Source organism: Manis pentadactyla, chromosome 8, assembly GCF_030020395.1.
Source record: "Manis pentadactyla isolate mManPen7 chromosome 8, mManPen7.hap1, whole genome shotgun sequence".
In the NCBI taxonomy this organism is placed as follows: domain Eukaryota; kingdom Metazoa; phylum Chordata; class Mammalia; order Pholidota; family Manidae; genus Manis; species Manis pentadactyla.
The window spans coordinates 35,367,712-35,390,185 of record NC_080026.1 but is presented as its reverse complement, the minus strand read 5'-3'; the positions used below and the strand labels follow the sequence as shown (position 1 = coordinate 35,390,185).

General features: G+C 36.1%; 1 protein-coding gene across 5 annotated transcripts in view; it reads left to right on the top strand.

Annotated features, from left to right (window-relative positions):
• Window positions 1-22,474, top strand: part of CCNT2 (cyclin T2) — a 59,238-nt gene that overhangs the window by 27,690 nt on the left and 9,074 nt on the right. For 3 of the 5 annotated variants that reach the window (XM_057505658.1, XM_036886661.2, XM_036886662.2), the window contains 5 exons: window positions 12,966-13,094; window positions 14,834-14,894; window positions 16,812-16,874; window positions 19,949-19,994; window positions 21,506-21,669. In XM_057505658.1, coding sequence (XP_057361641.1) covers window positions 12,966-13,094; window positions 14,834-14,894; window positions 16,812-16,874; window positions 19,949-19,994; window positions 21,506-21,669 — 463 coding nt within the window. Of the gene's footprint in view, window positions 1-12,965; window positions 13,095-13,133; window positions 15,242-16,811; window positions 16,875-19,948; window positions 19,995-21,505; window positions 21,670-22,474 lie in introns of those variants that run through there. The other 2 variants (XM_057505661.1, XM_057505660.1) reach the window with 2 other exon arrangements.

The window sequence follows — 22,474 nt, the reverse complement described above, 5'->3', positions numbered from 1 at the left end:
TCCCAAATCCATACACCCTTTTATCGCTGCCCTGCCTTGGCTTCCCGAGACCCCTCCTCCCAAGATTTTTTCGCCTTCACCTGGACAGACCCATACACAAGACATTCTGAACAACTCACTTGGACAGTTTTGCCACAAAGCTTCCGAGTCCACCTTATTACAATATGTGGACGATCTTCTACTCTGCAGTCCCTCGTGAGAACAGTCTCAACTTGACACTGCCTCCCTACTTAACCTTCTAGCTTCCAGAAGTTACCGAGTATCCCCCGTCAAAGCTCAAATCTCTTCCCCTTCTGTCACCTCAGATTTCTTCTATCTCAACAAAGAAAGCCCATTACCTTAGACAGAAAACGGCTCCTCTCTGACCTGCCCGTTCCCAAAACCAAGACAGAAATCCTTTCCTTTCTAGGCCTGGCTGGGTATTTTAAAGCGTGGATCCCTAACTTCTCCCTGTTGGCAAGACCCCTATACGACCTCAGCAAGGGCCCCCCTGAAGAACCATTATCCTCCTCACCCCGACACTCCTTCATTAAGCTCCGTCGAGCCCTTGTGGAAGCCCCAGCTCTCCATCTTCCTGATTTGTCGAAGCCCTTCTCATTATACATTCATGAGAGGTCCAGTCAAGCTCTAAGAGTCCTAAGCCAATATTATGGCCCATCCTTTGCCCCAGTAGCTTATCTTTCCAAGCAATTAGACCCCACAGTTCGGAGATGGGCCCCCTGCCTACGGGCATTAGCTGCTGGACAGCTCTTGCAGAAAGAAGCTCATAAACTGACATTCAGAGCGCCCCTTACCATTCTGTCCCCACATCACCTAAAAGATCTCTTAACCTACAAAAGTTTACAGACTCTCCCTCCCTCCAGACTCCTGACCTTACTGTCCTCTTTCCTCCAAAATCCCGTTCACCCCCTTTGCCATCCATACCCGAATCATGACTTTTTCCTCCTTTACCGCTCTCTTGCTTTTTCTCCTCATTCCTATTGTCTTCCCCGCCACCCCAGCCTCCTTTGTATGGCGATTCAAAGTAAGACAGACTTACACACAGCATCAAACAAAAGTTACTGCCCTCATTGCCACATCAGACTGCCCTCTGAAAAGCTGCTCTGAGCCTTTATACCTCCACTTTCCTCCCTCCAGTGAAGTGTTCACTCGCAGCTACCTTTATTCTCCCTTCCTCTGCTTCCTCTATGACCAAAGACAAGCCTATTGCAGGCGATGGCAAGACACCTACGGGGGATGTCCCTACTGGTCTTGCGCCATTCACTACATGAGTAACTCCCAGTACCCACAGTATTACTCCTCCAACCGTTTCATGAAATACCCCAACAGCTCATTCTCCTTATCAATCCCAGATCCCTGGGACTCTCGATGGGCCGCTGGGGTCACAGCCTCAGTTTACTATGGGGGGGGTCCTCAACCCCCCACGGTACCCTTCATATCTCAAGAGTATGTTCCCTCTCATTCCCAGATCTCTCAAGTTGCATCAGATATCGGACATTCCGAAAAAATCATTATCCAAACTCTTGATGGCACTTCTTCATCTTCTTATTCCTCCTACTCTTGGTTACAGCTTGTTCAAGACACCACCATCTTTCTCAACCACACCCTCAACACCACCAATTGTTTCTTATGCGCATCACTACAGCGCCCATTGCTGGCCGCCTTGCCCCTTAATATTTCCAACTACTCCTTCCATGCAGAAAGACAACCCCTCTGCTCCCTGGTGGACATACCCCTATGAGAACCAGAATACGCAGATAATCTCACCATCCACCACTGTGTAGGGCCAGCTCCACCCCCCTCCAGCGCACTTCACTGCCTCTCTATCTACACCCCTACCTCCGGCTCTAAGACTTTCACTCAACCAGGACACTTCTTTGAGTGTAATGGCAGTCTTTTCAACTCACTGCCTCCCAACTCCGATATACCCTGCATTCTTGTCACCCTAATCCCACAGTTTACACTTTACAGCATAGCAGAATTTCTTGAGCTCCAACCTCCCTTGCCCTCGCGCACAAAAAAGGCTGCTTTCCTTCCCATCACGGTCAGTATCTCTTTAACCACCTCAGCCATTGGGGCAAGGTTTTCGAGAGGAGCCTTGAGTCACTCTCTATGGGCAATTAGAAATCTCAGTGACAAACTTGAAAGAGCCCTGACATCCACTGCCGATTCCCTGGCCTCTCTCCAAAGACAGGTCACTTCCCTAGCTAAAGTCACCCTTCAAAACCGGCGGGCCTTAGATCTGCTTACAGCCAAAAAAGGTGGCACCTGCATCTTCCTTCGAGAGGAGTGCTGCTATTACATCAATAAATCCGGCATTGTAGAAACTGACATTACCAAACTCACCGACCTTGCCTCCAGCCTCCACTCTGCTTCCAATTCCAACCCATTCTCTTCAATACTAACAAACCCCCTCCTTACCTGGCTCTGGCCCATTGCAGGCCCCATGATAATCATTCTTCTCACCTGTCTCTTCTTACCCTGTATAATAAAGTTCATCAAATCCCAAGTCAGAAAAATCTCTAATCAAACTTTCAACCAGCTTTTACTCAGGAACTATCAGCTTCTGGCCACAGAAGATCCCTCACCCTCATGTGACCTCCTCACCACACGCTGAGATGGACCCCTCTCTCCGCTGGAAACTGTTACTGGAAACAATGGCCGCAGACGTCTGGCTTCTGGCACCCATATCCTCTTGGCACCATTAGAATCAGCAAGTCCTCGACCTATGGTTACGGAGAACCTTCATTGATATCCAACCTGAAGAAGTCCACATCTACTCGTCCTTACTGTGGGGAGTCCTATCAACCCTTTCCCCCCAATCCTCAAGCCCTCACTCCCTTCTCCGCCCCCGTTCAGCAGGAAGCAGTCAGAAAGAAAGCAACGTCCACAACCCCATAGAGGAGAAAGGGGGGAATGAAGGGCCCCCACCAGTGAGAAGGTGAACTTCTGGCTTCTTTTCCGGGTCCTCAGTTCCCGACGGCGCCACCTAAAGACCTGTCACCTCTCTCCCCACTCCCACTCCCAGCACCTAGCCAATAGCCACCAGTCCCGTAGAAGTAACACCACAATCACCCCATGTCCCTCCCTATATAACCCAGCACCTTTCCCCAATAAAGTGGATTTCACCGGTAAATTGCTGCTGTGTGTCGCTCCTTTCCTTTCAGGGCAAGTACCACAACATAATACAGGCCACATATGAAAAACCCACAGCCAACATCATACTGAACAGTGAGAAGCTCAAAGCATTTCCTCTAAGATCAGGAACAAGACAGGGATGCCCACTCTCCCCACTGTTATTCAACATAGTACTGGAGGTCCTAGCCACAGCAATTAGACAAAGCAAAGAAATACAAGGAATCCAGATCGGTAAAGAAGAAGTCACACTGTCACTATTTGCAGATGACATAATATTGTACATAAAAAATCCTAAAGACTCCACTCCAAAACTACTGCAACTGATATCGGAATACAGCAAGTTGCAGAATACAAAATTAATACACAGAAATCTGAGGCTTTCCTATACACTAACAATGAACTAATAGAGAAACCAGGAAAACAATTCCATTCACAATAGCATCAAAAAGAATAAAATACCTAGAAATAAACCTAACCAAGGAAGTGAAAGACCTATACCCCAAAAACTACAAGACATTCTTAAGAGAAATTCAAGAGGACACTAACAAATGGAAACTCATCCCATCTGCTTGCCTAGGAAGAATTAATATTGTCAAAATGGCCATCCTGCCCACAGCAATCTACAGATTCAATGCAATCCCTATCAAAATACCAACAGCATTCTTCAACAAACTGGAACAAATAATTCTAAAATTCATATGGAACCACCAAAGACCCCAAATAGCCAAAGCAATCCTGAGAAGGAAGAATAAGCTCTACTACAAAGCCACACTAATCAAGACAATTTGGTACTGGCACAAGAACAGAGCCACAGACCAGTGGAACAGATTAGAGTCTCCAGACATTAATCCAAACATATATGGTCAATTAATATATGATAAAGGAGCCATGGACATACAGTGGGGAAATGACAACCTCTTCAACAGCTGGTGTTGGCAAAACTGGACAGCTACATGTAAGAGAATTAACTGGATCACTGTCTAACCCCATACACAAAAGTAAATTTGAAATGGATCAAAGACCTGAATGTAAGCCATGAAACCATAAAATTCTTAGAAAAAAACATAGACAAACATCTCTTGGACATAAACATGAGCAACTTCTTCATGAACGTATGTCCCCAGGCAAAGGAAACAAATGGGACTATGTTAAACTGAAAAGCTTCTTTCTGTACAGCAAAGGACACCATCAGTAGTAGAAAAAGGCATCCTACAGTATGGGAGAATATATTCATAAATGACAGATCCGATAAAGGCTTCACATCCAAAATATATAAAGAGCTCACGCACCTCATCAAACAAAAAGCAAAGAATCCAATTAAAATATGGGCAGAGGAGCTGAACTGACAGTTCTCCAAAGAAGAAATTCAGATTGCGAACAGACATGAAAAGGTGCTCCACATTGCTAGTCATCAGAGAAATGCAAATTAAAACCACAATGAGATATCATCTCACAGCAGTAAGGATTGCCACCATACAAAAGACAAAGAACAAATGTTGGCAAGGTTGTGGAGAAAGGGGAACCCTCCTGCACTGCTGGTGGAAATGTAAATTAGTTCAACCTTTGTGGAAAGCAGTATGGAGGTTCCTCAAAAAGCTCAAAACAGAAATACCATTTGACCCAGGAATTCCACTTGCAGGAATTTACCCTAAGAATGCAGCAGCCCAATTTGAAAAAGACAGATGCACCCCTATGTTTATCACAGCACTATTTACAATAGCCAAGAAATGAAAGCAACCTAAGTGTCCATTAGTAGATGAATGGATGAAGAAGAAGTGGTACATATACACAATGGAATATTATTCAGCCATAAGAAGAAAACAAATCGTACCATTTGCAACAGCATGGATGGAGCTAGAGGGTATTATGCTCAGTGAAATAAGCCAGGCGGAGAAAGACAAGTACCAAATGATTTCACTCATCTGTGGAGTATAAGAACAAAGAAAAAACTGAAGGAACAAAACAGCAGCAGAATCACAGAACCCAAGAATGGACTAACAATTACCAAAGGGAAAGGGACTGGGGAGGGTGGGTGGGAAGGGAGGGAGAATGGGGAGAAGAAGAAAGGGGGCCTTACGATTAGCATGTATAATATGGGGAGCACGGGGAGGGCTGTGCAACACAGAGAAGACAAGTAGTGATTTAAAGCATCTTACTACACTGATGGACAGGCTAATGGTGTATGTGCGGGGGAGTTATTGAAGGGTGGAGTCTAGTAAGCATAATGTTCCTCATGTAACTGTAGATTAATAAGAAAAAAAATTACTAGGGCAAAAAATTAATTAGCATTTGTGTTTCTCATTGCATTTCTTTTTGATAGTACTGGTGTGGGCTATAAACTCTTAAAAGTAATACCAGTTAATTAATGGAAAATACATTCACTTGTGTCTGTCAACAAATTAAAAGTTACTGTTGGAATTCTCACTGTAGTGGTTTGTTCTTTAGGGAAGCATACACATTCCAACTGATTTTAAATCGGGCTCATTTAGACATTGAAAAGGTAAAAACAGTGATTCTTTCCTGGTCCAGAATCTAAAGATCATGAAAAGTAACATAGTTCCATGGTTAGGGGGGAAGAAATTGCTGAGAGAGCAGGGAAAGGAAGTTCAAGGATTTGGGGGGGGCAGTCTTTAATGGTAGCTTGATTCAGAGAGGATACCAGATTTTTACTAGCTCCCCACATTTTTGACATATACTCTAGCTCAGTGAGTGGTTTTAAGTACCTAACAGGAATGGCTATTTCAATCAGTGATATGGTTCACTTTATGTAGACTTTATGTAGACTTAAACATCTGTTGAAAGTACTTTGGTTAACAAACCAAACCAATTAATGGTTTTCTGAAATAACTGCATAGTTTAATTATCAAAGTTAATAATTGTTTAAGAAATGGATATATACTTTCTGAAGATAAAACCTAATTGTGTTTTTAAGTTAACAAATGTGCAGTAAAGTTATACATGGTTAAGATGAACATTGTTTACCAGTCTTCTTTGTGCTATGATTAGGCTTTTGATTTCCTTGGAAAATCTTTTGTTGATATGTGTACACTAAATATTTAAAAGATGCCTTTAACATTAGTTTCTTTTTTTAAACATCTATATTGAGATATATTTCACCTACCATGAAATTCACCCATTAAAATGTACAATCCAGTGGGTATATTTACAGAGTTGGACAACCATCAGCACAGTCTAAGTTTTATATTTTCATCACCCCTAAAAGAAACCCTGTATCCATTAGCAATTATTCACTCATTTCTTTTCCACCCTCAACCCTGGACTTTGGTTATTCTCCATCTCTTTCACTTGCCTTTTCTGTACATTGTATATAAATGGAATTATGAAATGTGACCTTTCACTTAGCGTAACATTTCTAAGATCTGTCATGGTGTAACATGCGTCAGTACTTATTCCTTTTTCCTTCTGAATTCACTCCATCCATCATGTGGGTATACTTCATTTATCCATTAATCAGTTGCTAGACATTTGTGTTGTTTCTGCTTTTTTGGCCATTGTGAACATTTGTGTACATGTTTTTGTTTAGACATATGCTTTCATTTCTCTGGGGTATATACTTGGGAGTGAATTGCTGGGTTGTGTGGTAACTCTAGACCTCAGTAATCTTGGATAACTTTTTAAAAATTTTTTTAGAAACTACCAAACTGTTTTCCAAAGTAGCCTCACCATTTTAACCTTCCCACAAGAAATATATAAGGATTCCAATTTCTTCACATCTTTGTCAATACTTATTATCTGTGCGTGTGTGTTTATTACAGCCATCTTACTGTGCCCATCCTAGTGAGTGTAGAGTACTATCTCATTGTGGTTTTGATTTGCATTTCCATAATGACTTAGGTATTGAGCATCTTTTTGGTGTTTATTGGCCACTTATTATCTTCCTTGGAAAAATTTCTACTTAGAACCTTTTCCCATTTAAAAAATTGTGTTGTCTTTTTATTATTAAGTTGTGAGAATTCTTTACATATTCTAGATAACCAATCCCTTATTTGCAAATCTTTTCTCCATTCTGTGGGCTGTCTTTTTCATTTTCTTGATGGTATTATTTGTAGCACATGCACCCAATTTATTAATATTTTTCTTCTGTCCCTGTGCTATGATGTCACATAAGAAAGCATTGCCTGTCCCAAGATCATAAAGATTTATTCCTATTGTCCGCTAAGAGTTTTATAGTTTTAACTCTTCAATTTAGGTTCTGTGATCCATTTTTAGTTAGATTTTGTTTATGGTATAAGGGAAGAAACCAACTTCTTTTTTTTTTCCATGTAGATACATGGTTGTCCCAGCATCATTTGTTGAAAAGACCATTCTTCCCCCATTGGATTATCTTAACACTTTTGTTGAAAAATCAGCTGACCATAAACATAAGTGTTATTTCTGGTCTGTGTTCTATTCCATGATCTGTATGTCTTACTTACGCCAGTACCACAATAGTCTTGATATATAGTAAATTTTGAACCCAGAAAACATGAATCTTCCAACTTTGTTATTCTTTTTCGAGATTGTTGTAGCTATTCTGAGTCCCTTGCATTTCAATGTGAATTTTAGGATTAGCACATGCAAAAAAGAAGCTGAGACTTTTTAGAGGAATTTTGTGAATCTGTAGATCAATTTGGGGAATACTGCCATCTTCGTAATACTAAGTCTTCTATAATACTATTTCTTGTTTAGCCATCTGAAGGAGAGACTTCTTAAGGTTTGTGTTGAATATCTGAATACCTATACAATGTTGATTTTCTTATTTCACAATACTATATGGCTGTTCATTATGAGCCAAGTATAAGACTTAACTATGAAATGTCAAGTGTACTTTAAACTGTAAGTGGTATTTTTCTTTTTGTAACAAATTCATAATGGTGAGGTACTCTTCAATAAATAAATTTGAAAATGCCAGGTTGTATTAAGCACTAAAATATATTTAAATACAATAGACTTACTCTATTGAAATCAAGCCATATTCTTTTATCAGTGCCACTTTATCAGCAAAACTAAGCACTCATATTTTTCAGTCTTTATTAAGCCAGCTCTCTTTTAAGTATAATTAGGTGTCCCAAATAGCATCCAGGCTGAAGATTTCTTTTTTAACCTCAATATAAATTTTTTACATTGACAATAATAAATGCCCACATAATTGTGTGGGTAGGAAAACAACTGAAATATCAGACTGAGTAAATGACATTTTCCCTAATACCTTAATGCCAGTCTTTTTAGTGCAGCAAAAGTAAGGATTTAAACTACTTTTTAATATTGTACTGGAATTTTTTGTACAATATTTGTTCAAGCTTGCTGATCGTTCTTTTTAACTAGTGGATATTTTGACCTATTCCATTTTGTTCTTTGTGGGGGTGGGGGAGGTGCTGTGACCTCTGTATTTTTCCCTCCATTTTGCTCTTTTAGAACCTTGTTTCTATGAGTCTTTGCTAAAGTTACACCATTACCACTTTTTGTTAACTATAACCTTAAGCAACTGATTTCCAAACTTTGAGCTGTGATATCTAGAACTAGCTGGATATTTATTGATGAAGCCCTTTTCAAGGCACTGGAAACAGTCATCCTAGTCTTAGGGGAGGAGGCGGGTATTGAGCCAATTAAGGGACAGGACAAGTGTCTTCACTGTGCTATGGGACCTTAAGATGAAACAGAAGAACAGATTAGAATGAGCCTGTTCATAATGTATTAGCAAATAGAAAGCAGGTTGGTAGTCTTTTCTTTGCTTTAGTTAGGGCTTTTTTGGATTAGGGGATTTAAAGTTGAGTAATAAAACAGCCATAGCTACCTCTTAAATACAAACATACACAAGATTTATGCAGAAAATTAATTACTAAAAGAATAAAGAACAGAGTGATTCATTTGAAACTGACTGATAACAGCCATTTTCAGTGACTTGCAAATTACTCAGGCTTTTTGTTAATTCAAATTGATCTTGCTTCCACCTATCAAGGTTGAAGCCAGCAGTGGAAAGTGAAGAATGTCAACAGTGAGGGCATCATGAGCGGAAAGGGGAGACAGCAGCCGGGAATGGGCAGGCAGAGAAAAGGTGGAGAAGGAAGGCAGTCAGATCAAGAGGTAGGAATGGGAGCATATACAGGAATAGGAAAACAGAAGGGAGTGAAAACAACTGGAAGAAGAAAACAAGAAAGGAATATGGGTATAATCATTGAAGTAATGTCAAGTATCATAATTTTCAGTGTTTGAATCTGCTTAGCTAGGACCACAACGGAGCCTTTAAAGAATTGAGTTTAACCGTGGAAGGTAGGTAACCAAGAAAGGGAATTTTTTAAAGCATAGTATATCATTTTTTAATTTAAGGTCAACATTAGCAATACACAGTTGTTTAATTTTTCAACATGGTAATAATATATTTGAGTCCTGTTACTGTGGGGCACTGTTCTAAGTGCTTTACATATATTGATTCATTTAATCCTCATCCCAGCTTTATAAGCAGATACTATTTCTCCCATTTTACAGATATGGAAACTGAGCCATAAAGAGAATAAGTAGTTTGTTTGCCTAGGCTAGTCAGATTAACAGCCAGGATTTCACTGAGGCAGTCTACTGTGCTGCAGCTGCTTCATCACTTCTACCTTCCCCTCCCCATGATTTGTATGGTATATTTCTGAAGAAATTTGTCTTGTTTTGAGAATGTAATATCCCCTTGAAATAGTTGTACGTCTGCTGGAGTGACAAACTCTGGTCACTATTTAAAAATCTATTTTTCTTCCCTTCAGTTTACAGTAGTTTGAGAAAGTTCATTAAACTAGGTTCCAGAACACAAGACAGGTAGTGTGTGGTCCCTGTCCCCAGTGAACTAAGTCTCAGTTTGTAATTGTTTGGTCACTTCAACTAACCAAGTATCTACTCCAGTATTGGTGTGAACACTTTGACTTTGAGCTAAGTTTATGTGCACTAATGAATATTTGTTGATTTCAAAAGTATGGTCACCTTTCAAAGCCACAGACCAACTAGCAATATTGCCATTACTTAAAATTTTGGAATTCTTTTCCTTTTAACAAGCACACACAACAAAATCATGCAAAAAGCAGAGTACCTAGTTTGATTATGTTCCTTAGTCATTGTTAGAATTAAAGTTCACATGGATATTTACAGAGTATTTATCTAAAAAGGTATTTTGTTTTGTTTTGTTTTGTTTTTACAGCTCTGATGGAGTGAAATGTTTGCAGGCTGTAGAGAAGGCAATGTGAGTGGAGTTAGTGGATTTCACCAGGAACTTTGGAAGAGTGTTGGGTATTAGTGTTGCTCTGGAGGATGAGAATTGAGCCTATTTAGAGGGAACAGAAAGACTTCTGTAAGGAGTATGGTAAATAAACCAGGACTTTGCCCTGAAGATCATTGCTTAGCTCCCTGAGTATACTTAACTTCTTTAAATTATTTTTAGAATTTTAGAATCATGCAGTAGTACAAATATTTTGTATCCATTGACACTACCTTCTAAGGAGAAAAGCTGTGTGGTTTGAAAGCACTTCTTGATACTGAGGCTTACAAAAAGTCTGAAGAGGATAGAGCCTATGACAGGGATCTGGAGAGATCTTACCAAGAAAAATTCATTGGAGACATTTAGAAATGCCAGTTAGGCAAGTAAGAGAAATTCTTGATTATCTGGCAGTTAGGAAGGAAGGAAGGTTAAATAATAAGTTCAGTCTAATTTGACTTTTGACTTGAGCCTCTGTTGTTTGACTATTTGAAAATACTTAGCATTTGAAGCCTGGCATAGCCATTCCCATCTTAAAAATGGACAAGATCATAAATGAGAGACTGTGGTCAGAACCTGAGAGTATCATCATTTTATTGGGTGTTTCTTGCACTTCTTAACTTGGTGTGGGTGTGAAGATTTTTATTGTGGCATTTAGAATACTTGAATTTAATATTTGTGCCTTTATATTTACATACAGGTTATCCACATGTCCTTCGTTCAGCAAATACATTGAATAGCAGCACACAATGCTAGATAATAGGAATACAAATGAATAATTCAGTCTCTGTGTTCAAACTGCTCTCAACTGGTAGGGCAGACAAAATTAATATACCAGAAGTTAGAATACAGTATAAGTACCATAATAGAGGTATGTGGTTCCCTGTTGAATAAAGAAGGGCACTTGAGTTTGACTCTGGAGTTTTACCTTGGGAGGAAGCAAAGTTTTGAATTAAGCCTTTAAATAGAAAAGGAGTTACTCAAACAAAATGGGTTGGAAATTTTAAGTATGTGGAAAAAATAACGGAGATACAGAGTATTGCCCACTCTCAATTACCTTTATAATTTCTACATCTAAGAAAACCCCCTGCCCTGGACAACTGCTATTTAACTAGCATTTCAAGACTATTAACTAATTTTGATGTTGCTTAATTAAGTCTGTTGTAAATAATAGTAGTTTATTCTAAATCTATGTAAACTGAGAATAAGTTGTTTTTTTGAGCATTCTAATTTTTTAAATCTTTTCCTTGTTGTAATTTTGATTTTAAAAGATGGAAATAAGTCCAAGTAGAAATTATTCAGTCCTTTTAATGTAACAGTTGTTTCTGGTTTTTTGGAGCCAAACTCCCTTAATTTTGAAGTCTGCTTTAAAGACTTATACATCAGGAAGAGAACTTCTTGAAGTCATTTTTTACTCCATTTACTCATCTGCAAATACAGGTGTACTAGAGAAAGGTCCCTTTCAGATCCAAAATTCAGTGGTTTAATTTCATTTCTCAGCAGTATTTTTAGGTTGTTTTTAAAAGTTCTCAGAGGAAAGAGTCCACCTTCCTTGTATCAGAGGTTTTTTCCCTTATTCTTAGCTACCCCCATCATATATCATGATTGATGCCTCTCTTTCTTGTCACTACCCTCTTTGGGCATTGTTTCTGTGTAGTGATTCATGACCCCCAAGATTCAGTGAGACTTAGATGTTCATCCCTTGCAAAATGATGTACCTGAATCTTGACATTTAGAAATTATCTTTCCATGAAATTTTTCTTGTATGTAATCTTAGAATATTATTTGAGTTTAAAGTATGCCTATTTTCTGAGTCAGTTACTTGGTTTATTACTTTTTGGGTAAATACTGCTCAAAATTGATGCTTCTCTGAGTCAGTGTTTTTGTAGTGCTATGTTCTTACACTTCTGTATTTATACCAAGAACATAATTTACTAAAGCTAAAAAAAAAAGTTAATTTCTTGATCTCCAGTTGGCAAGGTTCCTATTCTGTTGCTTTATCTTACATGTTTTTCCCCATTATTTTGTGGGGTTGTTTTTGTTTTTAGCTACTTTAATATTGCTATAGTAAAGCAATAAAGGTGCTAGCAGTTTGATGTCCAGAAATTTCTTCTCATTTTGCCTTAGGGGTCCTTTTCCTGTGTCTTTAGCAAGATTGTATATCTCTTAGCCACATATGAATCATTAATTTAAAAGAACCCTAGAAAGTGGTGACTCATTGTGGCCAAAAAGAGGGAAATTTAGGGTGTACTTTACCTACTTTTTTTCTTTTTTCTTTTTTTTTAAGCTATGGCTTTATTTTGCTTGAGTTTTTTCCTTTACTTCTACAAAGTGCATTAATATCATTTAAGCTTTTTCTTATCTAAAGTATAGCTCTTGCCCTTTAGTATTCTACTTACAAAACAAGTAAATCAGATTATGTAGTTTGGAGTAACTAGTTCTATTTAATGAATATTTTACCAACCTTGTCATAGCCCAACTTGCAATTCACACTATTAATAGTGCATTCCTTCCTTGCACTGAGCCCCTCCCACCTTAGAAAGTAGAAAACTTCTCCAAAAATTTTTTTTTAATTACCAAATTTTTATCTTTTCTGCAGATAATATCACCTACCGCATTATTTTTGGCTGCAAAAGTGGAAGAACAGGCTCGGAAACTTGAACATGTTATCAAAGTAGCACATGCTTGTCTTCACCCCCTAGAGCCACTGCTGGATACTAAATGCGATGTATGTAAAAATTGGGTTTTTTGGGTTTTTTTGTAAATTGAAACATTTTCATTATTTAGACCTAATAAAAATACAATTCAGTTGATGTTGCCTTCCAAATACTACTTACTTCTACTCCCAATTAGGAATGTAATACTAGGAAGCAGTCTGGCAGAAACATATTTCCTATATGTTCATGAATTTCAGTGTCATTAAGGCTTTGATTCAAAGGTACTTTTTAAGTGTTTCACATTTTGTTGTTTATCCTCACAGCAAACCTGTGATATATGTAGAGGGTAAGTCATATCTCCATTGTTTGAGTGTATTTGAGACCAGAGATAAATAACTCTATTAAATTGTAAGCAAATGAATGAATAGAAAAACCTCTAGATTTACCTCTAGATCAGTAATTAGTCTTTTTACAGAACTGTTCCTTTATTAATGTATATATACTACTGCTTATCTCTCTGTACCATGCTTTCGTGAGAGGCATTTTTTTAATAATTTAATTTTCCTGAACAGTAATGTTAGTTTGCAGACAGTTTGCTCATCATCAGCATTTTAATAGACCTTGTTTGGAAGTACCATTTAAAAATGTTCTGATACCTTAAAACAGAAACTAGAATTCAATTTTAGACCTTTACAGTCACTTTTGTGGCACTCTTATAGGTGAATTACTTTATCAGAAACTTACAAAACTGAATTATATTCATTCAGTATGTTTTGGATCAAGTTTAAGGCCCAGATTAAGTATATCTGATTTTTTTAATGACTAAGTTTTATTCTAGGTGTTAGCTTTAAGGGAGTAAAATATTAATGCAGCCACTGAATAATAGAGAATGTGTGATTTTTCAAAGATAGATGTATAGTTTCTTTTAACTTTGCAAATTAATAGTTATTTTTTGTGAACACTTAAGGTATTCAAATAATATAAATCCATGTTTTAAAAATTAATTCAGTGACCTTTTCAGAATGGGGCATAAATAAAATTAAAGGTTCTTTCACTCTCTGGGTTTAGCACTGTGTCCTTACATAAATGAATATTTGTATGTGATATACTGTTACCACCTTAGTCAGTTGTCATGATCTAAGAATGAGATGAAAAGAAACTTTCTCATGCCCTTTATTCCGTGAGTAATTGCAGGAGGGGAACGATTTATTATAGTTGAGGGAGAAAGAAGGTCCTCTATTTATGTCCCCACAGTTGTATGGTACATAATTTTTGTATTTTATATGTTTATAATTTTTTATTTTAATCTAGAGACTTGAGGGCTTTATTTTATTTTGTCTTTGCTGAAGAAAGGAAATTAATTCTAAAGCTGACTTATTGTGACTCTCAAGGAATTACCACATGAAATATCCTAGAGTGAATTGATGAGCCTTTTCTTTAGAGGCAGGTTTGTTGTTCTTATTTGGGTTGGTGCTTCCTGTCTTTAATGTGTCTCAAAACACCAGGGTAAAGTGTAGTTACAGATAAAAATCTCTTTTTTTTTTTCAATTAACCTACGCCATTCATATTATCATTATCTTAAGGTTGTTTTTCTTTGTTTTTTTCGTTGGTTTATATTTCCTATATTAGAAGTAAGTCAGTTTAGACTTGTCAAAGAAAATAGGATTTCTCTTCATCCTCAATTCATGTCCTTCATACTTCCAAACTACTGTAGTTCTTTTGCAATCAGTCTATAATTATCATGAGATTAACCAGTTTTGTAGTCCAGTAGTGTTACGTTTATTGTAATATTACAATTTTTACCTGGCAGGCTTACCTTCAACAGACTCAAGAACTGGTTTTACTTGAAACCATAATGCTACAAACCCTAGGTATGTACTGCTGTCAGATATTTTTGTGTGTGTTCTTCAGTGCAGTGTTCTAAGTAAAGGAAAATAATTCTGGAATAATTTTATCATTGAAGAAAGTTTAATTTTTAAACTAGATTTGGGGGCAGAATAGTATTGTCTGGTTATAAGGAAATCATTTTTTAATTTATTTCGTTTGGTGTAATTTAACTGAATGGTAAAAACCTTCATTGTGATATCTTATACTTTCAGGTAGTTGAGACACTGTGCTTCACTCTGCATTTACATTGGAGAGCAAAGTGGTCCATTAGGATTGTAATGTGTACAATGATTGTAATGTGTACAAGCATACATGACAGAGCTTATAGTCAGTATGTATCACATCATTTTTAATGTGACACAGTAGTCATTTAAGTGTTGATCATCCTTTTCTAAAAGTTACATTGTCTACAAGATTTGTGCAACTTAAGTGATCTCTAAAGATAATTTATTCTAATCTTTACCTTTACTGATGAGGAAAATAGAGGTCTAAGAAGGTTTGATTTGTGTGAAGTTGTATACTTCTGAAAGAACCTAGCCAGTTGTGACGGGGAGAACATGGGCTTTCTGGAAATCTGAGTTTAAAACTGCAGAGCTATGACTTGGTTTGTAAAACTAGGACAAAGTTCCTTTACCGTTTGTACCTTGGTTCTGTATATATGAGGTGGAATAATAATGCCTGCTTCAACTTTGTGAATTTGAAGATGAAAGACAATGTACATAAAAACTGACACATAGAGTGTGTGCCATAAATAATCTTTATTTATTATGATAGTTATTTATTACTCTGTTTATTCCAGAATGTTGAATAGAAATGTGATAATTGTAGTTACCCATCAGGACAGATCATTTTTATTACAAAAGTAGCTTGTTTGAAATGTGTGAAACTTGCCTGAAGCTTTTATAGTGTATAAAGATACAAAAGTAAAAGTGAGAATCTTCTTATTACCTCTAAATCCAATGATATAGCATGTTAATATTTTATTATATAAAAGTATATCATTATAAAACCTACAAATGTTTATAATGAAGGTCGTAAAGAAAAATTATTTTTAAATACAAAGTTACTGTTTTATTGTACAAAATTCTTGTGTCATACAGAATTTATAAGGTACACCTCTGGGGCTTTCATTAAAGTATGATTTTGTAGGTTTAAGTATGATAGAAATATAAAAAGACCACATAGTAACTTTATAAATCCAAATTACCTGTTAGAATGTTACTCATTTACTGCTTCTAAAGGCTCTAGATGTGACCTCCACTTACAAAAAAATTTTTCCCACCTAAGGGTTGATCAAACATTAAAAGCTTTTCAACATGTATTTCATCTTTGAGTTTAGAAATAGTCATTTCAGGAATCTTCAGGCCAGGTGATTTACTTTCCTTCACAATTTTACTATTAATGAAATGTAGTAACTAACTAGTTGAAAGAAACCCTTTAATCTGAGACATACTGAGAAAATAAGACTGTATCATTTAAAAGGTTGTTTCTCCCACTGTGGCCAAACATTTCATTTATGAAAAATACTCTTCACATTTTCTGAAAGAATTATAATACATTTTAGAAATACATTACATATTTGAATTCCCTGCTTAAACTGGGGCAAGCTTACTAATTGTATTTGTCATGATTTTAATTTAACTTGAGGATGATCTCAACTAATTGTAATTCCGAATTTTGAAGAAATGTCCCTCATCCGTAAATAACTTGTTATCAATTTTCATAATTGGAACATTGTTTTTGAGAAGAAATTATCCCATTGGAGATACAAGGAGCATGTCAGTGGTGAGAAACTTCGAATTCTTTTAATAATGAAAAAGATTACACATTTATGGTTGTATAATGAATGGCATTTCCCAGGCAAGTATTGTGATTGGGAAAAAAAGTGCTTTTTATTTCAGGTTTTGAGATCACCATTGAACACCCACACACAGATGTGGTGAAATGTACCCAGTTAGTAAGAGGTAAGTGATCTTTGAAACTTTTAAATTGAGTATTAATGCTCTCTATTTTCTGTAATTGATATGAATGCTATTATGTTCATCCTGCCTTTTCTTGAGGTTTTTTTAAATGGGGGAAATGTCCATTTAGTGTTCTCCGTCTACCTAGGCATCTACTCCTATTTGTGATTCTACCTGGTGAATTAGCTTCCTTTAAACTTGAGAGCCTCATTTCACTAAAAATTGGAGGGGCTTCCAAATGTTAGGACTCTCCACCTCCCACATTGAGCTATGGCAGTCCGATATAAGGTAATTTTTAAGATGTAGGCCATTAACACAGTGGAGAAAATTATTAATTTCTGGCTTATGTCAAACTTTCATTCACTTCTTGAAAAATGATCACAGTTTATGAGTTAGTCCAACCTCAAATCTTTACAATAAAAATTGCCTTTCTTAGCAGATTGTCATTTTTGGCAATGTTTTGCCTGTTGTTCTTTAACAAAATTGATTTAATCCATTTTCCAAAGTTCTTTAGCATTACTAAAAATGGTTTCCTGTTTATAATAGGGAAATAAATCTAGCCTGACACAGTGTGTGGTGTTAAACCTTTTATAAACAAGAGCATGAAGTTTTTGTATTACTTGTTTTACTTCTTACAAAGCTTGTGATACACATTTTTCTACTCTTGTTAATCCTTTATATCTGTTGTTGTATCCCTAGGAATGTTTTACACAGTTGCATGTTGTACTACTACTTAATTCTACCTTCCCATTTCCCCATCTGAAGAATTATGTGCTAATAGCAACCACTGGGAACCCTTTAGCAAGTCTTTTTCTGGTACTTCCTTTTCAAAAATGGAATTTGACATTTTCATTCTGTACCTCCAGACATTTTTAGGTTTATTCTAAACAAAACGAGTAAGACTTTTGAAGGCCTTGCTTCATTTTTTAGTGTTTGCCTAAATGTTCTCATATTTTATTCATTCTAAATCGAATTCATTTTTACACATAGGATTTTATCATGGCTACATTAAAGGGCTACAGTGATAGCTTCACTTTTTTTAAAAAACTGCATTTTTAAAAACCCATAATATCATTGTTAATTGGACTTCTAAAAGCCCCATTTATATATCTTATTGCACATTCTCATTCTCACATTACAGTGTGGTATAGAATTGTATAGATAATTAATGTAGATGTTGGATTGAGAAAAGCTTTAGTTTGTATGCCTGAAAACTTGAAAGAATAAGCTGTATTGTCAGAAATAAGAGCCATATAATTTACTTTAAATTGAGCCCAATAAAGATAGATACTAAATAAAAATATTAATATAGGTTAAAATGCATATTTTTTAAAACAATAGGAAGTGAAACTGGATTTTCAGCTTAGTATTATTGTGAAATTTGAGTCAGCTTCTTTTAAAACCTTTATTTAAAGTTTAATGATTCTTATATATGTTCTCCTACATCTAAAGAAGCCAGAGACATAAAGCCCATTCATTTGCAAAACTGAAGAGTAAATTTTAAAATATTTACAAGAAACTAAAACTTGATACATTATCCAAAGCAAAGTATTTAAATCTGATTTTTTTGTTGTTATGTTTAAAATGTGGCCAATTCTTAAATTTTAGTACAAATCTTATTATGTGTTTAACATTATTTTGTCTAACATGTCAGGTATTATAGTTTACATCTCACTCCATTTAAAAAATGTTCTTCATGTCAGGTATCTTTTTTTTATTTGCTTTATTACACTTTCTGCTAACAAAAGGACATTTTCCGTATATTCTCCCTCTGTTGCACAGTGACTATTAATAAGTTATTAGATATTATTCTGAGAAGAAAACTGCTGTGGCAGTTTACAGTTTTATTTTTTACTTTTCTCCATATTTTGGTTCTTTTTGTGGGGGTGGAGGGGTAAATTGTTTGATTGTTTTTTAAGTCCCCTCCCCCCACCCTCCGCACCCTGAGATGAATAACTTATGCTACTTTGCTACAGAATTAGCTAATGTCATTTTACAGGGACCTTTTACTTCTGTGATTTCTCCTTCCCTCCCCACCAGGAAAGAATGCCATACTTAAGTCACACTGCCTCCAAGACATCTGATGCTTTGACACTCTTCCTTAGCACAACTCTGCTAAGCCCAAATCCCTTTTGTAAACCTTTATGTTGATGATCCTCATGGGGCAGCAGAGATTACAGGTGCCACCAATAAAAAATAGGAGGGGGCAAGGAATTTGAGGCCTGTTAGAGAGGGGTGAATTGAGATGAGCTGATTCTAGGTGAGCATAAGGGAAAGGTATGTCAGTGATAATGAATGTAATTGGGAAGAGGGGAAACCAGAGCAGAGGCATCCCTGTTGGGAAGAATAAGCAGCAGAAGGGGGTGGGAATTGTTTTTAATTTCATTGTTTTAAGAAGCTCGTTTAAAACTGCTTTTCTATTGGGGACCAGTGCCGAAGCATCCTGATTCCCTCTAGAGTACTGTATCTTTTCTGAAGTTGTCATTAATTGGATTCTATAATTTAAAAAATATATAGTGGAGCTTCTTATATCTACACCTTTATGATGTTTCTAGGTTGTTTGATATTTAGTAGCATAATGAAAAACTGAGCACCTTGTGCTAAGTTTGGGGGGTGGAGGGTTTTGCTTTGTTTTGATGCAAGTACTTAAGGCAACTTAAATATGACTGAGGATTAAGTCTGGCAGGCAACTCTTTGTATTTTGCATTAGACTTCAAAATCTTTTCTTCTTCTTCTTCTTTTTTTTCTTTAAATCCAGGAGAATGCTTTATTGCAACTTTTAGCTGACTAGATGCTTAACTTAGTAACAAGTTTAGCCCTTGTAACTGGCTAGCTAAAAGCAAATCGGCTTGTTTCTCAGATCTTTGGGGGATAGCAAGAAACATTTGAGTGAATGTTGTTGAAGATTTTCAGTAGTATAGAAAATGATGGCGCTCTTGTGATATTTGTAAGTAATAAGTAAAATTTACTTTTTGTGTACAAATCTTTGAAGTTTTTGTTGTGTTGAGAGCTTTTTGATGGTAGCATGTTAAAGCTGATAGTATTGTCTTCGTTTTTTTTTTTTTCTTTTCTTACAGCAAGCAAGGATTTGGCACAGACATCCTATTTCATGGCTACCAACAGGTTGTTATCCTGACCCTCTTTGTTGCACTGTTGTAGCACACTATAGCTTCCTTTAATGCAGGGCCCCCTCAATGTGCCTCTTACCCTTGTTGCAGCAGGAGACTGGACCATCTACTGTGGTGGTACCTTCCTGTCTGCTTTGCGGTGTATTGTACAAGGGACTTTTGGCACAGAGGGGTTAAATGCACAATGTGAAGTGTAGTGGTGCTTTCTGATGACATATTCTCGATTTGTGAGTGCATAAGTCTAAAATTGGTAGCCTGAATAGCAGCTAAAGATTACAAAGAGCTAAACTTAACGTAGAAATTCGAGCAACCTGGTAAGTATAAAGCTATTTCTAGTTTACAATTATAGTTAAATGACAATTTTTTTAAATTTCATATTAATCCAATCTTAACTTGAAAATAATCACTAAAGGTTTTCTTTTAATAAATAAAATTTCTATAATTTGGGGGTTTTTTTCCAGATAATACCCACTAGTAGCAAATGAGAAGTAGTCAAGTCCTATCAGTCCTGGATTTGTATAAGTACAGTTTTTACCTTAAAATAACTTCCTGTTTGAAGGGTTTTAAAAGCCTTTAATATATATAATTCTGGATTGATTATATTAATGATTTAAATTTGTTTTTTAAATGAGTCATTGGGGAGGAGGGGACCAAATCAGATTTGTGTTAGTCCTTTATTTCTTGTAACACTGTTAAGTTTTATTTAAAACTTGAGATCGGTAAATACCAATATATTTTATTTGATATATGTTGTTGGGACTTAACCTATCAATCCCTAGGAGTTCTGAACACCCCCCCCAAAAAAAAAACACTTAAATTTAAAACTTTGGTTAGAAATGTCTAGCTGTGACATGTTATATGCTCAGTTTTTGCCATATAGTAGAAGAAGAAAGGTAATATTTTTGTAGTATTTAACAACATTGGGCCTTGAAGCTTTTCAGCAAAAGGTAAGTTTTCTCTGTGGCTTTGCTAAAGAGATGAGTTTAGGGTTTACATAGATAACTTAAATTCTCTATGACTTGAGGTATTTGTTAAGCCACATCAAATGGTAGAATTTCTGATTAAGATATGTTACTGAAACTGTCTTGTCAGTTTCATAGTCTTCTGCTTTTTTTTCTTTTTTTCCATGACATTATAAAAGAAAAAAAGAAGAGTAAAGCATGTTATACTATGTAACCCTCCCTTTATAAAGAAGTAAAAATACTTTGAATTTAGATGTAAAAAAGCAAAATTTAGAAATATTAACATATTATTCTAGTTAATTAAATAATGTAATACTCTGGAGAATGAGAATATGGGGAATGTTCATAATCTACATAGGTTTTTTTTAGTATTAGAATTGTTATAACTGTAGTGTTAGCTTTTTAGTATCATACGGTTTTATACTATAGACTTAGAAAACCTTCATAATTTTGTTTTTGCTCTAATCTTACTGGTAAATGTTTTTCTTTGTTTTACATACTTGAATTTCTGTGGCTCTTCATTTTCACACCTGCTCCACAACAGTCTACATCTTACAACCTTCTGTCTTCAGTACAAACCAACAGTGATAGCATGTGTATGCATTCATTTGGCTTGCAAATGGTCCAACTGGGAGATTCCTGTGTCAACTGATGGAAAACATTGGTGGGAATATGTGGATCCTACAGTTACTCTAGAATTACTAGATGGTAAGTAGAGAAAAATTAATCTTTGTTTCACATTAAAAATATTTATGATGGGAAAATTCTATTTCTGTATAAGTTTGAAAATAGTAAATCCTTATATACTCATGCCCAGCTGAGTAGTTATCAGTTCTGTGCAATCCCAATCCCGCCCCCCATAGTTAGTTTTGATGCTAGTCCATATATTTCATCTATTAATATTTCAGCTTGTATTTCAAAAGATAAAGACTCTCTTAAAAGCATTAACTATAATTCCATTTTAACAATCTGGTAATAGGATTTAAAAATATAATTACACGATCAAATGAACAGGGTGAAAAATTTGTTGGTTCCAAAGAAAAAAAATTGAACATAAGTTAACCACTATTGAATATCTAAAGCCCTTTAAGAACTTTGAAAAGAAATATTAGTTATAGTGCTATCACCTACTTTAAAGTATACTAATTTTGTTGAATTTAAAATGTAGATTCAAAGTCGGATATTAACGTATTGCAGAAGATGTGAGGCAGTGAACTAAAGGCATTTTCAGGGTATCATTACTAATTGTGTGTTTCTGTTACCGGGCAGTGGATTGTAGTTCCTTGGTTCTTGTCTTCTCAAAGGAAAGAATTCAGTCGGGAGACCAATAGAGAGTTAAAACCACAAAGATGTTTTTATTTCGCAAAGTGTAAGGAAAGTACACTCCAAAGACAGGTGCTGCCTGACCCCAAGAGTGGGTAGCCGTTCACTGGGTTTTATGTTGTGTCTTTTTTGGGGTTTACTTGGTTTCCTCCTTCCCATTTTGTCATTCTCACACTATCTTTTGGATCGT